The sequence below is a fragment of the Heterodontus francisci genome, chromosome 11 (assembly GCF_036365525.1).
Source record: "Heterodontus francisci isolate sHetFra1 chromosome 11, sHetFra1.hap1, whole genome shotgun sequence".
In the NCBI taxonomy this organism is placed as follows: domain Eukaryota; kingdom Metazoa; phylum Chordata; class Chondrichthyes; order Heterodontiformes; family Heterodontidae; genus Heterodontus; species Heterodontus francisci.
In genome coordinates this window covers 107245511-107259379 of record NC_090381.1, presented here as the reverse complement: position 1 = coordinate 107259379, position 13869 = coordinate 107245511, and the positions used below count along the sequence as shown (strand labels likewise).

General features: G+C 44.9%; 1 protein-coding gene across 2 annotated transcripts in view; it reads left to right on the top strand.

Moving 5' to 3' along the window:
* dhx36 (DEAH (Asp-Glu-Ala-His) box polypeptide 36) overlaps positions 1 to 13869 on the top strand; it is a 100224-nt gene that overhangs the window by 71160 nt on the left and 15195 nt on the right. For both annotated transcript variants that reach the window (XR_010975999.1, XM_068042732.1), the window contains exons 16-21: positions 768 to 885; positions 7284 to 7382; positions 9127 to 9300; positions 10198 to 10284; positions 12726 to 12809; positions 13757 to 13856. Coding sequence is in view for 1 of the 2 variants with exons in the window: in XM_068042732.1 (XP_067898833.1) it covers positions 768 to 885; positions 7284 to 7382; positions 9127 to 9300; positions 10198 to 10284; positions 12726 to 12809; positions 13757 to 13856 (662 nt within the window). In the remaining variant the exon portion in view is untranslated. The remainder of the gene's footprint in view (positions 1 to 767; positions 886 to 7283; positions 7383 to 9126; positions 9301 to 10197; positions 10285 to 12725; positions 12810 to 13756; positions 13857 to 13869) is intronic.

Here is a 13869-nt window from a genome sequence, read left to right as displayed (position 1 = left end):
GCTTGCTTCACGCCTTGCCACTTTGGCGGCTTGTTCCCCATGCTCCACCGCTTCTTTGGGCAGCGTGGCGGGAAGCGACGAGGCCTGCAGCGAGCAGCCAAGGGAGGGAAGGGCGGGGAGCGAGTAGCCGAGGCGGGGAGCAGCAAGGTGGGGAGCGAGTGGTTGAGGGAAGGCAGTGGGAGTGAACAGCCTCGTTCTAACATGTGATGACGTTTTAGAGTGCATGTGCAAATTAGTCCTGGCAAGCTGGGTGATGACATAGGCTGTGCATGCGCAGCACCATACTGGCAGGAAGAAACCATTCTGCACATGCGCGCAGCTGGGAACGTGCTGATGACTTCGGTGCTTGGCTGCATTGTCAGGAATCACTTTGTTCTTGGAATCTATAAAAGTCGTCTCCCAGACTGAGAAGTTCAATTGTCTGGCATAATAATATGCTAAAGTACTTGCAAACTACTAAAGCAAGAATGCCTATTGATGAAGACTGCCGAATGAGTAAGCAACTGAGAGTGTAAATCTGTGTCTTGACGTTTTGTTGTATGTTCATAGCCTGATGATTATGAGTACTGGAGTGCAGTCTATTGCCTGTATTTGCAGGCCGGCACATAGAATAGATTTTATTTCACTGTCTCGATGGGCCAATAACCACATTGCAACTTGAATTTGTGAACTCATCTTCTGCAGATGGAGAACCTGCAGCTAGTGGTGTACGTCTGATAATCTTGTCAATACTGGCTAAAACTCTTGATTATTGTGTCCGCATCTAGGGTGCAGCCAGGTTGCTGTTACCATTTGTACAATGGATTGCGAGAGAGCCTGCTAGATGACTATCAGCTTCCAGAAATCATGAGGACTCCGCTTGAAGAACTTTGCTTACAGATAAAGGTTAAAATTACTTGTTGTTCAACAGTTTAAATCTTCAAAGTTGCCTGTTGTCAATTTTCAGCAAAATGGGACAATTTATATGTGAATACTGTGACATAGGATTATCTATTTATATTCCTGAATAGGAGTGTACAATGCCAGAAAAGACCTCTGTGATCATGATTTGGTATGTAGAAGGATGCTAAGCCTATTTGGTCTCATTATCCATGATCCTGTCCTCCTATTGCAGCTAGTAATGTTGACCTGAAGAGGCAGACAGTGTAATGTCTCTGTCCCAGATCATTGCCATGCGTCTGGCTCAGAGGGTACGTGTACTCATGTGGCCTGGGGTGGTGGGAGTGTTTGTCAGAAAGGAATTTTCTACAGTATTTTTTCCCTTATTGGCCCTGGGTTTTTCTCTCTTTTTGCCTAACCCAGGAGATTACGTGGCTGTGGAGTGGGAGGGTCAAGAAAGTAGTTAGTTTTGATGTTTCAGCCATCATAGTGTGTGGGCCAGACTGTTCCTGCTTGCCAATTTCTGTACGTTCATAGCTTGGTGATTATGGTGCTGGATTAGCAGCCCAGCCATTGTGAATTCAAATACTACCATGGTAAAGGATCTGGTAATCATAGAATCAGAATCCTGAAAGTAATCATGAAACCTTTTGGATTGTTGTGTAAAGCCACCTTACTCGGGGAAGGGAGCCTACCTGGTCTGGGCTTTGTGTCATTCCAGGCCCACAATATGCAGTTGACTCTAAATGCCCTCAGGCAATTTGTAACTGGGCAATAAATACTGCCCTGCCATGGTCACCCACGTACCAACTGAGCTAACAAAATGCACATATATAGCCACATTTTTTTTAACATGGTACTTTACTGAATGGAAGAGTTTGAACACTGAGCACGAGGCACTGGGAGCAGGTTTCAGGAGATGGCAGAAGGTGCAGTTCAAGAGAAAAGTTTCTGAAGGTAGGGATAGATGCAACAAGGTGGAGTGATTCAGCGAGGGAATTCCGAGTGCAGAGCCATGACGGATGAAAGCTGCCATCATTGGTGGAGTGGAATAAGGGCAGAGACTCAGAGGCTCAGGCTCAGAAGAGCAGAGGTATACCAATACTTGACTTAGCATGAACAGTGCCAAGGGAGTTCCACAAATTATATATTAAGAGTTGTGTATATAGTTGCCTTATCCATCTGCCCAATTGTAAAAATTCTAGGTATATACTTGCCATTCAGTTCTCTCAGCTGATCCAAGATAGCAGCACCCACCAGCCTTTAACTTGTCCCCAAGGCCAAATTTTCCCACTTTGCTCTCCCGTTGTGGCCTCGACAGAATCCGTCCTTACACCATGACTTGAGAGTTAACCGCAGCTCTAGCTGCATTCCTGCACTTCCTGACCCACCACCATAATACCCAGCCTGTGGTCCTGGTTACATTCCTTCCCCCGCCCCGTCGCCATAATACCCACCTAGCGTCCAGGCCACATCCAAACCATGCAGCTAGTGACTTGCTATCTGAATGGTGTAGTGCCAGAGGACTAGTGAATAGCTAATGTAATTCCTTTATTTAAGAAGGGGGACAGAATATACCAGGGAGTTATAGACCAGTCAGCTTAACAATGCTAGTAGGAAAATTAATGGAAAGCCTACTAAATGAGCGAATAGAAGACACCTAGAAACAAAAAATATAATGAATGGATTTCAAAAGGGAAGATCTTGCTTGACCAACCTTATTGAATTTTCTGATAGAATGGTAATGCAGTGGATCTAATTTATCTGGATTTTCAAAAGGCTTACCATAAGGTGCCCCATAATATACTAATGAATAAGGTCAGAGAATGTGGAGTCGGGGACAAGTGGCAGAATAGATTGCTAGCTGGCTTCAAGATCGAAAGCAGAGAGTGGGAGTAAAGGGTAGTTTTTCAGAATGGCAGAAGGTGGAAGTGATGTTCCACAAGGATCATTGTTGGGACCACTGCCATTCACAGTTTACATTAACGGTTTAGACTTTGGAATCAAAAGTACCAAATTGAGAGGGGTGGGTGGTGGTGGGGGATAGTCAACACTGAGGAGGACTGCAACAAATTACAGGAGGACATCAATAAGCAGATTGAGCAAATAGTTGGTGGTGGCGTTGTGGTATTGTTACTGAACTAGAAACCCAGAGACCCAGGGTATTGCTCTGGACACATGGGTTTGAATCCCATCACAGCAGAAGGTGGAATGCGAATTCAATTAATAAATCTGGAATTAAAAAGCTAGTCTAATCGCCATGAAAACATTGTCGATTGTTGTAAAAACACATCTGGTTCACGAATGTCCTTTAGGGAAGGAAATCTGTTGTCCTTACCTGGTCTGGCCTACATGTGACTCCAGACCCACAGCAATGTGGTTAACTCTGACATGCCCTCTGAAATGGCCTATCAAGCCATTCAGTTGTATCTAACCGCTACGAAGTCAATGAAAAGGAATGAAACCGGACGGACCACCCGGCATCGACCGAGGCACCGAGAACAACAACGGCAAACCCAGCCCTGTCGACCCTGCAAAGTTCTCCTTAATAACATCTGGGGGCTTATGCCAAAGTTGGGAGAGCTGTTCCACAGACTAGTTAAGCAACAGCCTGACATGGTCATACTCACAGAATCATACCTTGCAGATAATGTCCCAGACGCCACCATCACCATCATGTTTCATCGGCAGGACAGACCTAGCAGAGATGGTGGCACAGTGGTATAGTCGGGAGGGAGTTGCCCTGGGAGGCCTCAACATCAACTCCGGACACCATGAAGTCTCATGGCATCAGGTCAAACATGGGCCAGGAAGCCTTCTGCTGATTTCCACCTACTGCCCTCCCTCAGCTGATGAGTCAGTACTCCTCCATGTTGAACACCACTTGGAGGAAGCACTGAGGGTGGCAAGGGTGCAGAATGTACTCTGGGTGGGGGACTTCAATGACCATCACCAAGAGTGGCTCAGTAGCACCACAGCTGGCCAAGTCCTAAAGAACATATCTGCTAGATTGGGTATGCGGCAGGTGGTGAGGGAACCAACAAGAGGGGAAAAACATACTTGACCTCGTCCTCACCAATCTGCCTGCCGCAGATGCATCTGTATATGACAGTATTGGTAGGAGTGAACACCGAACAGTCCTTGTGGAGATGCAGTCCCGCTTTCACATTGAGGATACCCTCCATCGTGTTGTGTTGCACTAAATGGGATAGATTTCGAACAGATCTAGCGATGCAAAACTGGGCATCCATGAGGCACTGTGGGCCATCAGCAGCAACAGAATTGTACTCATCCATAATCTGTAACCTCATGGCCTGGCATATCCCCCACTCTACCATTACCATCAAGCCAGGAGACCAACCCTGGTTCAATGAAGAGTGCAGGTGGGCATGCCAGGAGCAGCATCAGGCATACCTAAAAATGAGGTGTCAACCTGGTGAAGCTACAACAACTAATTGCATGCTGCTTATGCAGTTTGGCATGCAATAGACAGAGCTAGGGGATCCCATAACCAACGGATCAGATCTAAGCTCTGCAGTCCTGCCAAATTCAGCCGTGAATGGTGGTGGACAATTAAACAACTGACTGGAGGAGATGGCTCCGCAAATATCCCCATCCTCAATGATGGGGGAGCCCTGCACATCAGTGCGAGAGATAAGGCTGAATCATTTGCAACAATCTTCAGCCAGAAGTGCTGAGTCGATGATCCATATCGGCCTCCTCCTGAAGTCCCCAGCATCACAGATGCCAGACTTCATCCAATTTGATTCACCCCGCATGATATCAAGAAACGACTGAAGGCACTGGATACTGCAAAGGCTATGGGCCCTGACAATATTCTGGCAATAGTACTGAAGACCTGTGCTCCAGAACTTGCTGCGCCCCAAGCCAAGCTGTTCCAGTACAGCTACAACACTGACATCTATCCGGCAATTTGGAAAATTGCCCAAGTATGTCCTGTACACACAAAGCAGGACAAGTCTAACCCGGCCAATTACCGCCCCATCAATCTACTCTCAATCATCAGTAAAGTGATGGAAGGTATCATCAACAGTGCCATCAAGCAGCACTTGCTTAGCAATAGCTTGCTCAGTTTGGGTTCTGCCAGGGCCATTCAGCTCTTGACCTCATTACAGCCTTGGTTCAAACATGGACAAAAGAGCTGCACTCAAGAGGTGAGGTGAGAGTGACTGCCTTTGACATCAGGGCAGCATTTGACAGAGTATGGCATCAAGGAGCCCTAGCAAAACTGAAGTCAATGGGAATCAGGGGGGAAAACTCTCTGCTGGTTGGAGTCATACCTAATGCAAACGAAGGTGGTTGTTGGAGGTCAATCATCTGAGCTCCAGGACATCACTGCAGGAGTTCCTCAGGGTAGTGTCCTAGGCCCAACCATCTTCAGCTGCTTCATCAATGACCTTCCTTCAATCATAAGGTCAGAAGTGGGATGTTCGCTGACAATTGCATAATGTTCAGCACCATTCGTGACTCCTCAGATACTGAAGCAGTCCGTGTAGAAATGCAGCAAGACTTGGACAGTATTCAGGCTTGGGCTGATAAGTGGCAAGTAACATTCACGCCACACAAGTGCCAGGCAATGACCATCTCCAACAAGAGAGAATCTAACCATCTCCCCTTGACATTCAATGGCATTACCATCGCTGAACCCCCATTATCAACATCCATGGGGCTACCATTGACCAGAAACTGAACTGGAGTAGCCATATAAATGCCGTGGCTACAAGAGCAGGTCAGAGGCTAGGAATCCTGCGGCGAGTAACTCATCTCCTGACTTCCCAAAGCCATCTACAAGGCACAAGTCAGGAATGTGATGGAATACTCTCCTCTTGCCTGGATGGGTGCAGCTCCAACAACACTCAGGAAGCTTGACACCATCCAGGACAAAGCAGCCCGCTTGATTGGCACCCTATCCGCCACTTTCAACGTTCACTTCCTCCACCACCGACGCACAGTGGCAGCAGTGTGTACCATCTACAAGATGCACTGCAGCAATGCACCAAGGCTGCTTAGACAGCAGCTTCCAAACCCGCAACTTCTACCAACGAGAAGGACAAGGGCAGCAAATGCATGGGAACGCCACCACCTGCAAGTCACACACCATCCTGACTTGGAACTATATTGTCGTTCCTTCACTGTCGCTGGGTCAAAATCCTGGAACTCCCTTCCTCACAGCATTGTGGGTGTACCTACCCTACATAGACTACAGCGGTTCAAGAAGGCAGCTCACCACCACCTTTCAAGGGCAATTAGGGATGGGCAATAAATGCTGGCCTAGCCAGCGACACCCACATCCCATGAATGAATTTTAAATATTGAATTTCTACAGATAAATGTGAGGTAGTACATTTTGGTAGGAAGAATAGGGAGGCCACTTATTACTTTGAAGGTGCGAGTCTAGGTGGAGTAGAGGAACAAAGAGATCTTGGAGGACAAATACGCCAAACACTAAAAATTGAGCCACAGTTTAATAAGACCGTTTTTAAATTTTAAAAAAAAGCAAATCAGGCACTAGGCTTTATTTCTGGAGGAATAGAATTGAAAAGTGGGGAAGTTATGTTAAACCTATATTGAACCTTGGTTAGACCACACTTAGAGCACTGTATGCAGTTCTAGTCGCCATATTATAAAAAGTATATAGAGGCACTAGAGGGGTTGCAGAGAAGATTTACAAGGATGATACCAGAAATGTGTGGTGTACATATCGGGAAAGGATTGACAGGCTGGGTCTCTTTTTTTTCAAAAAAGAAGGTTGAGGGGTGACCTTAATCGAGGTCTTTAAAGTTATGAAAGGTTTTGATAGAGTGGATACAGACAGAATACTTGCTTTTGTGGGGAAGAGCATAACTAGAGGCCATCGATATGAGTCACCAAGCAATCCAATAGGGAATTCAGAAGAAGCTTCTTTACCCAAAGAGTGGTGAGAATGTGGATCTCCCTACAACAGGAAGTGGCTGGAGCAAAAAGTATAGATGTGTTTAAGGGGAAGCTAGACAAGCATATGAGGGGGGAAGCAGTAGAGGGTTCCGATGGTCAATTTAGATGAAAGATGGAAGGAGGCTCAAGTGGAGCATAAACGCTTGCATGGACTGGTTGGGCCGAATGGCCTGTTTCTGTGCCATGTATCCTGTGCAATGTTTTCACAATTTTATCTTTAAATGTAAAATGACTGCCATTTGGCTTTGAACTGGTAAAATAACAGTTCTGTACTTTGTTCTAAAGATATAAAAGTAGAATACAATGAAGGCCCAAGTTGTAAATTAAGAATTTTCTGATAGGTGGTTTATTGAAAAAAAAATACAGGTTGACTGATGAATCTTTGTCTTCATCGATGTGTGACAATATATTTTACTAACCAGGTGCTTATTTTTTAAATTTTGCCGTAGATTTTAAATCTTGGTCAAATTGCCCATTTCCTGGAGAAGGCGATGCAGCCTCCATCAAAGGAAGCTGTCAACCTGGCTGTGACCCATCTTAAAGAGCTGGTAAGTATTTGCTGACGCAAAAGGACTGGATAAGTCTGCTGACAGAGGCAAGTTCAGCTCCTTCTGCTGGCTAACTGTGGGACTGTAAAGGTGCTGATACAAAGTGATTTTTCCTTTGACGCCTCAATGACCGCATCAGCGCGGCCCAAGTCCCGAATCATAGGCCGGGGTTTTTTGAGGTCCCCTGATGCGGGGTGGGGGGCACAGAGTATAGCAACAGGTTGTGAGGGTGGAGGGCTCGTCACCCAGGGTTCTTCCTGGGGGCAAGAAAGGCCTGCCCAGAGACCGGCTGAAGCCCTTGAGTGGCCCATTAATGGCCAATTGTGGGCCTCTTCCTGCTGCAGCTGGGATCGGCTCTGTCGTGCGGGGAGGATGCCTTGTAAACCGTGCGCCCTCCCAGCGGGGTGGCCTGAATTGACAATGGAACACAGTGGAGAGTGGAATGAGAGACACTGCAGGTAGGAGTCTTGTTCCACTGCAGCTTGGAGCCATTGGCAAGGGCAGGATTTGGTCGCAGTGTTGAGAGGGCAGCATAGCCAAATATTGTTTTAAATTTATTTTCTCATAGAGAGCTGTGTGTATTGTTTTAGATTGCCCTGCAATTGATTATCTTTGTTAACCTTTAAAAATTTTGGCCCCCTTCCTCTAAATTAACATTCTAATTGCCCAGCATGGCACATGGCAGCTGCAGTGGATACTACCTGCAGGATGCACTGCAGCAACTCGCCTAGGCTACTTCCGCAGCTCTGCCCAAACTGGCGATCTCCACCATCTAGAAGACCAAGGACAGCAAGTTCATGGGAACACCACCACTTGCAAGTTCCACTCCAAGTCACACATCAATCAGCTATGGACTATTTTTTTGCTCGGTCATAATCCTGGAACTCACTGCCGAACTTCATCACGGGAGCACCTTTGCCACACGGACAACAGCGGTTCAAGAAGAAGGCCCACCACCACCTTCTCAAGGGCAATTAGGGATGAGCCATAAATCCAGGCCTTGCTACTGATGCCAAGACTGAATTTTTTTTAAAAATGACAGAAAATATGTTGAAAAATGTATTTCCATCATTATCATTTAATTATAAGATGGGCTTATCTATTCAGCATCCTTATCATTTTGCCAGGAAGTGCTAGAAGTGGAGACAGAGGCCAATGAATTTTTTAAAATAAATTCTCAGGATATGGATGTCCCTGGCAAGGCTGGCATTTATTGCCCATCCCAGGTTGCCCTTGAGAAAATGGTGGTGTCCCTTTTTTTCTTGGACTGCCGCAGCATGTGCGGTGAAAGTACTCACACAGTACTCTCGGCTAGACAGTTCTAGGATTTTGACCCAACGATGATCAAAGAATGGCTGATATATGGACAAGTTGGGATGATGTGTATGACTGTGAGGGGAATTCGCAGGTGGTGGTGTTCCCATGCAACCCTACTGCCCTTGCCCTCCTAGATGGCAGATGTTGCGAGGTTGGAAGGTGCTGTCGAAGGAGACTTATCAAGTTGCTGCAGTAGAATCCTGTGGATAGTCCCCTATGCACCAGTGGTGGAGAGAGTGGCATGTTTCCTTTTCACTTGCGCATCTCAAAAGTGACCTAAAAACAAGTGGGGTAATCTCTGAAAAATCTGTGCCCATATGACCATAGCGGTGCGAATGTTTTGTTCCGTTACTTTTCATTTTGTGACAGTTTGTCCGGTGTTTCTGGAACTTTCTGAAATTTCAATTTCCTTTTCCCTTTCTGACAGAATGCCTTGGATAGGAATGAAGAGCTTACTCCGCTCGGGGTCCATTTAGCTCGTCTGCCAGTGGAGCCCCACATTGGAAAAATGATTCTGTTTGGAGCGTTGTTGTGCTGTTTGGATCCTGTCCTCACCATCGCAACCAGTCTCAGTTTCAAGGATCCATTTGTGATCCCATTGGTAAGATGTCAAGATTGTGACCAGAATGGTACCAAGGCTAAAGGGGTTAAAATATGAGGACAGGTTGTATAGACTCGGCTTGTATTCCCTGGTATATAGAAGATGATGGGGTGATTTAATTGAGGTGTTTAAGCATGATTAAAGGATATGATAAGGTAGATAGAAACTATTTCCTCTGATGGAGTCCAGAAAAGGGGGAAAACCCCTTAAAATTAGAACTAGGCCGGGTGATGTCAGGAAGCATTTCTTCACACAAAGGGTAGTGGAAACCTGGAACACTCTTCCTGCAAATACTGTTGAGGCCAGTTGAAATTTCAAAACTGAGGTTGATAGATTTTTATTAAGCAAAAGTATTAGGGGTAATGGAACCAAGGAAGGTAGATAGCTTTAAGATGTAGACCATCCATGATTTATTGAATGGCAGAACAGACTCGAGGGGCTGAATGGCCCCTTCCTGTTCCTATTAGATTTGCTTTGAGCCTCCAGAGAGCTATTTGTCGGAGACCGGAAGCTGATGTGTTACCCATACATTTAAACTGTTATTTTTTGAGAGGTGTTCGTCAGTATATCTCCACTATATTTACTCAATGATAGTCTGGACATCTTCCTCACCAAGCACAGCAATACTGCTTTAAGGAAGATTGAATGGAAAGAGATAGTAACGCAACACCTTATCCTGTTATCAAAACACAGTGAATTACTTCTGCAGTGGAATTGAGCAATAGAAGGAAATGTTAAAACACAAACTATTTTCAAGGGCATGCTAAATGTTTTGAGGGTGAAGGTTCTTTCCCTAACAATGTTGTATGTAGCAAGAGGTTTGGAAAATGTTTGAAGTATCTTCTACAGCAAATAAATGCTGCACGTTTAACGCTCCTGTTTTTGTGCTGCTGGCAGGGTAAAGAGAAACTGGCAGATGCAAAACGCCGAGAATTGTCCAAGCAGTCCCGGAGTGACCATCTGACTGTGGTCAATGCGTTTACGGTAGGTACTGTTTAAATACACGACAGAAAAAATGCAAATGTTGAAAATCTGAAATAGAAACATAAAATGCTGACCAGTCACAGTATGACAGTCAGCATCTGAAAGGTGAAATGATTGGTAAACATTTGAAGTTTTGTCTCTTTGTCAGAAGCCTATGGAGCTAGTGTTCTTTCCTATTTTTAGACGAAAAGTTAATACTGTTTAAAACTCATTAGCATTATTGTCCACAGCCGTTCTTTTTCTTTGGTGTTTTTCTATAAAGTGTAAGAAAGAAAGAGACTCCCATTTATATAGGGCCTTTCATGACCTCAGGGCATCCCAAAGCTCTTTACAGCCAATGAAGTACTTCTGAGATGCAGTCACTGTAGAAATGTAGGAAATGTGGTCACCAATTTGAGCACAGTAAGGTCCCATGAACAGTAATGTGACGATGACCAGATCATCTATTTTTTTTTAGTGATGTTGGTTGAGTGATAAATAGTGGCTAGGACACTGCGGTGAACTCCCCTGCTCTTCTTTGAAATAGTGCCACGGGATCTTTTACATTCACCTGAGATGCCAATGGGACCTCAGCTTAATGTTGCATCCGAAAGGCTGCACCTCCAACAGTGCAGCACTTTCTTAATAGTGCACTGGAAGGGTCAGTTTTGGTTTTGTGCTTGCGTATCTGAAGTGCGACTTGAACGCACGACTTCCTGATTCGTGGTAAGAGTGCAACCCACTGAGCCAAGGCCAACATGTGAAGCTTAGGACATAATTGGTACAGTAATACAGGGTAACATATTCCTAAATTTTGGAAAAATGCAACGTAGGGGGACAGCAAAACTCCTGCTCTATCTTCTTATTGGAAATGGTTTTGCTCTGGGGGAAGAGGTTTGCGTGTGATCTTTTACCTCTTGTGGTGAGGTTTGTAACCAGATTCGCAGATTCTCCTCTGATTCTGATCAAACAAAGCATGGAGAATCTCAAGTTTTTTTTTTTTCTTTTCCCTCAGCTCGGGTGCTGAGGCCCAAAGTCAGCCAAACTCCCCGCTCCTGATTACCAAGGCCTGTTAGTTTGCTCAGTAAATTTAGTTCGGTTTGGTATTCCATGGAACTTTTCCCCCCTGTGTTTTGGGGATTGCATTCCATGATTCCATCTCATTTTTCTGTGAAAATGGGAAGCTGGTGACATTCCTTGACCACTGTTGATTAACCTCTGTTGGAAAATTTGCTCATGTCTGCACTTGACACCACAAGATCAGGCTTGTCCGTGATGCCTGCGTTGGTTGAATAGTCTATCGATGTTCACTCGTGTGTGTAGCAAAAGCGATCATCCAAGGTGCTGGCGGATGACTGATTTGTGCTCCTTAATCCCAGTTATGAAATACCATCTTCAGGAGGAGAGAGAATTGGGAAATAAAAATCAGCAGTTAGTAGAATTATCTGTACAACTAGATGTGTATCACTTTTCCTTCAGTTCCAAGATCTCATTACGCAAAGATTGAGCTGAGGGCAGTGGAGAGGTCAGTGGTTTGCTTCATGGAGAGTTTTGTAACTTCAATTTTGGGTTTCACAGGATTTTATAACATATGCCAAATATTTTTTGAGATTGGCGTCACAGTCCAAGTTCCAAAATGACTCCGAGCCGCTATCTTAAATGGTGCCAACAAGTGTTGTGCACAATCAGTGACATACTATGGGTGTCACCCTCATGTCTTGGCTGAATGGCCTTGGGCTTTATCCTGCATCTTTAATGCCTATAATGCACTGCTGCTATTTTATTTTCTTTGTTTGTGGGATTTGGGTGTTGCTGACTGGGCCAGCATTTATTGCCCATCCTTAATTGCCCTTGAACTGAGTGGCTTGCTAAGCCATTCGAGTCAACTGCTTTGCTGTGGGTCTGGAATTACTTGTAGGCCAGACCAGGAAAGGATGGCAGATTTCCTTCCCTAAAGGATATTAGTGAACCAGATGGGTTTTTATTTTTACAAAAAATGGTTTCATGGTTACCATTAGACTAACTTTTAATTCCAGATTTATTAATTGAATTCAAATTTCACCATCTGCCGTGGTGGGATTCGAACCCATGTCCCCAGAGCATCAGCATGGGCTCTGGGTTACTATTCCTGTGACATAACCACAATGCCACCGCCTCCTCCATTGTCTGCAATTGTCAGACTCATTGGTGCTCTTCTTCATCTTGTTCTTCTCTATCTTTGGATTCTGACTTCTGTCATCATGCTTGCCTTGCCTTAGATGGTCTTCTATCTGTCTGTCCATGCATCCAATATGTTGGACCTTCCTTTTCTTTTAACAGGGTGAGCAATGCTTTTTCAAGTATTTACCCTTAAACAATCTCTGGCAGATTCTTTAATCTCAAATGTGATTCACCAGAGCCAATACCCACTGTGACAACCTTTTAGTGTGTGCCGTCAGTTTGATGAATGCTTCTATTTTCAGGGCTGGGAGGAAGCAAAAAGAAGAGGTTTCAGGTCAGAGAGAGACTACTGCTGGGAGTACTTCCTTTCTCCAAACAACCTGCAGGTAATGAACCTCTAACAAACTGGGATTTTTCTTCTTAGAGCAGTGAAGGTTAACGGAAAATTTATTACGAACGTTCAAAATTATGAGGGGTTTGGTTAGAGTAGAATGGGAGTAACTGTTCCAACTGCGGTTTGGTTGGTAAACAGTCGGCACTGATTTAAGGAGCGATGAGATATTTTTTTTATAACCTGGAATGCACTGCCAGAAAGCGTGGTGAAAGCAGATTCAAGAGTAACTTTCAAAAGGGAATTGGATAAATACTTGAAAGTAAAAATTTGCAGGGCTCTGGGGAAAGAGCAAGGGAGTGGGACTAAATTGGATCGCTCTTTCAACGAATAGGCACAGGCACAATGGGCTGAATGGCCTCCTTCTGTACTGCATGATTCTGTGATCCTGAAAGGGACATGAAAAACAGATGTTAGGTCAGAGTGCGACTGGTTAGAAGGAGCGATTGGGTTTAAAATGGTATTTACAGGAGCCGAGGGAGCTGGAAAGGTGGAGAGATTCAGGAAGCAATTTTCAGAGAGCAGGTCCTTGAGCATCCCCCTCAATTTTTGTAAAACAAAGCCCTGAGACTGAGATTAATAGATGTTTTTGATAGGTAAGAGTATCAAGGAATGTGGAGCAAAGGCAAGAAAGTGGAGTTATGGTACAGATTAGCCACGATCTAATTGAATGGCAAAGCAGATGTGAGGGGCCAAATGGCCTCCTCTTAATATTCCTGTGAGACGTCGCTTTGTTGTGCAGCTTGCTGATGTCTTGTTATTTGTTTTGCACTTGTCACTTCCATGCCCAGGCTATTGCTGTACTGTACATGAAGATTGAGGGCGCTCGATCATGCTCCAGTTCCCATCATATGAGTGGAGTCCTCTTACGGCAGTTAACAAAGGTCAGAAATGTGCTGGAGAAATGTTCTGAAATAACCTTTTGCTATTGCGTCACTACAGATGCTTCATAACATGAAAGGACAGTTTGCTGAGCACCTTCTGGTGGCTGGCTTTGTCAGCAGCAAGAATCCCAGAGATCCTAAGGCAAATATAAATTCAGGTAATTAACGGAA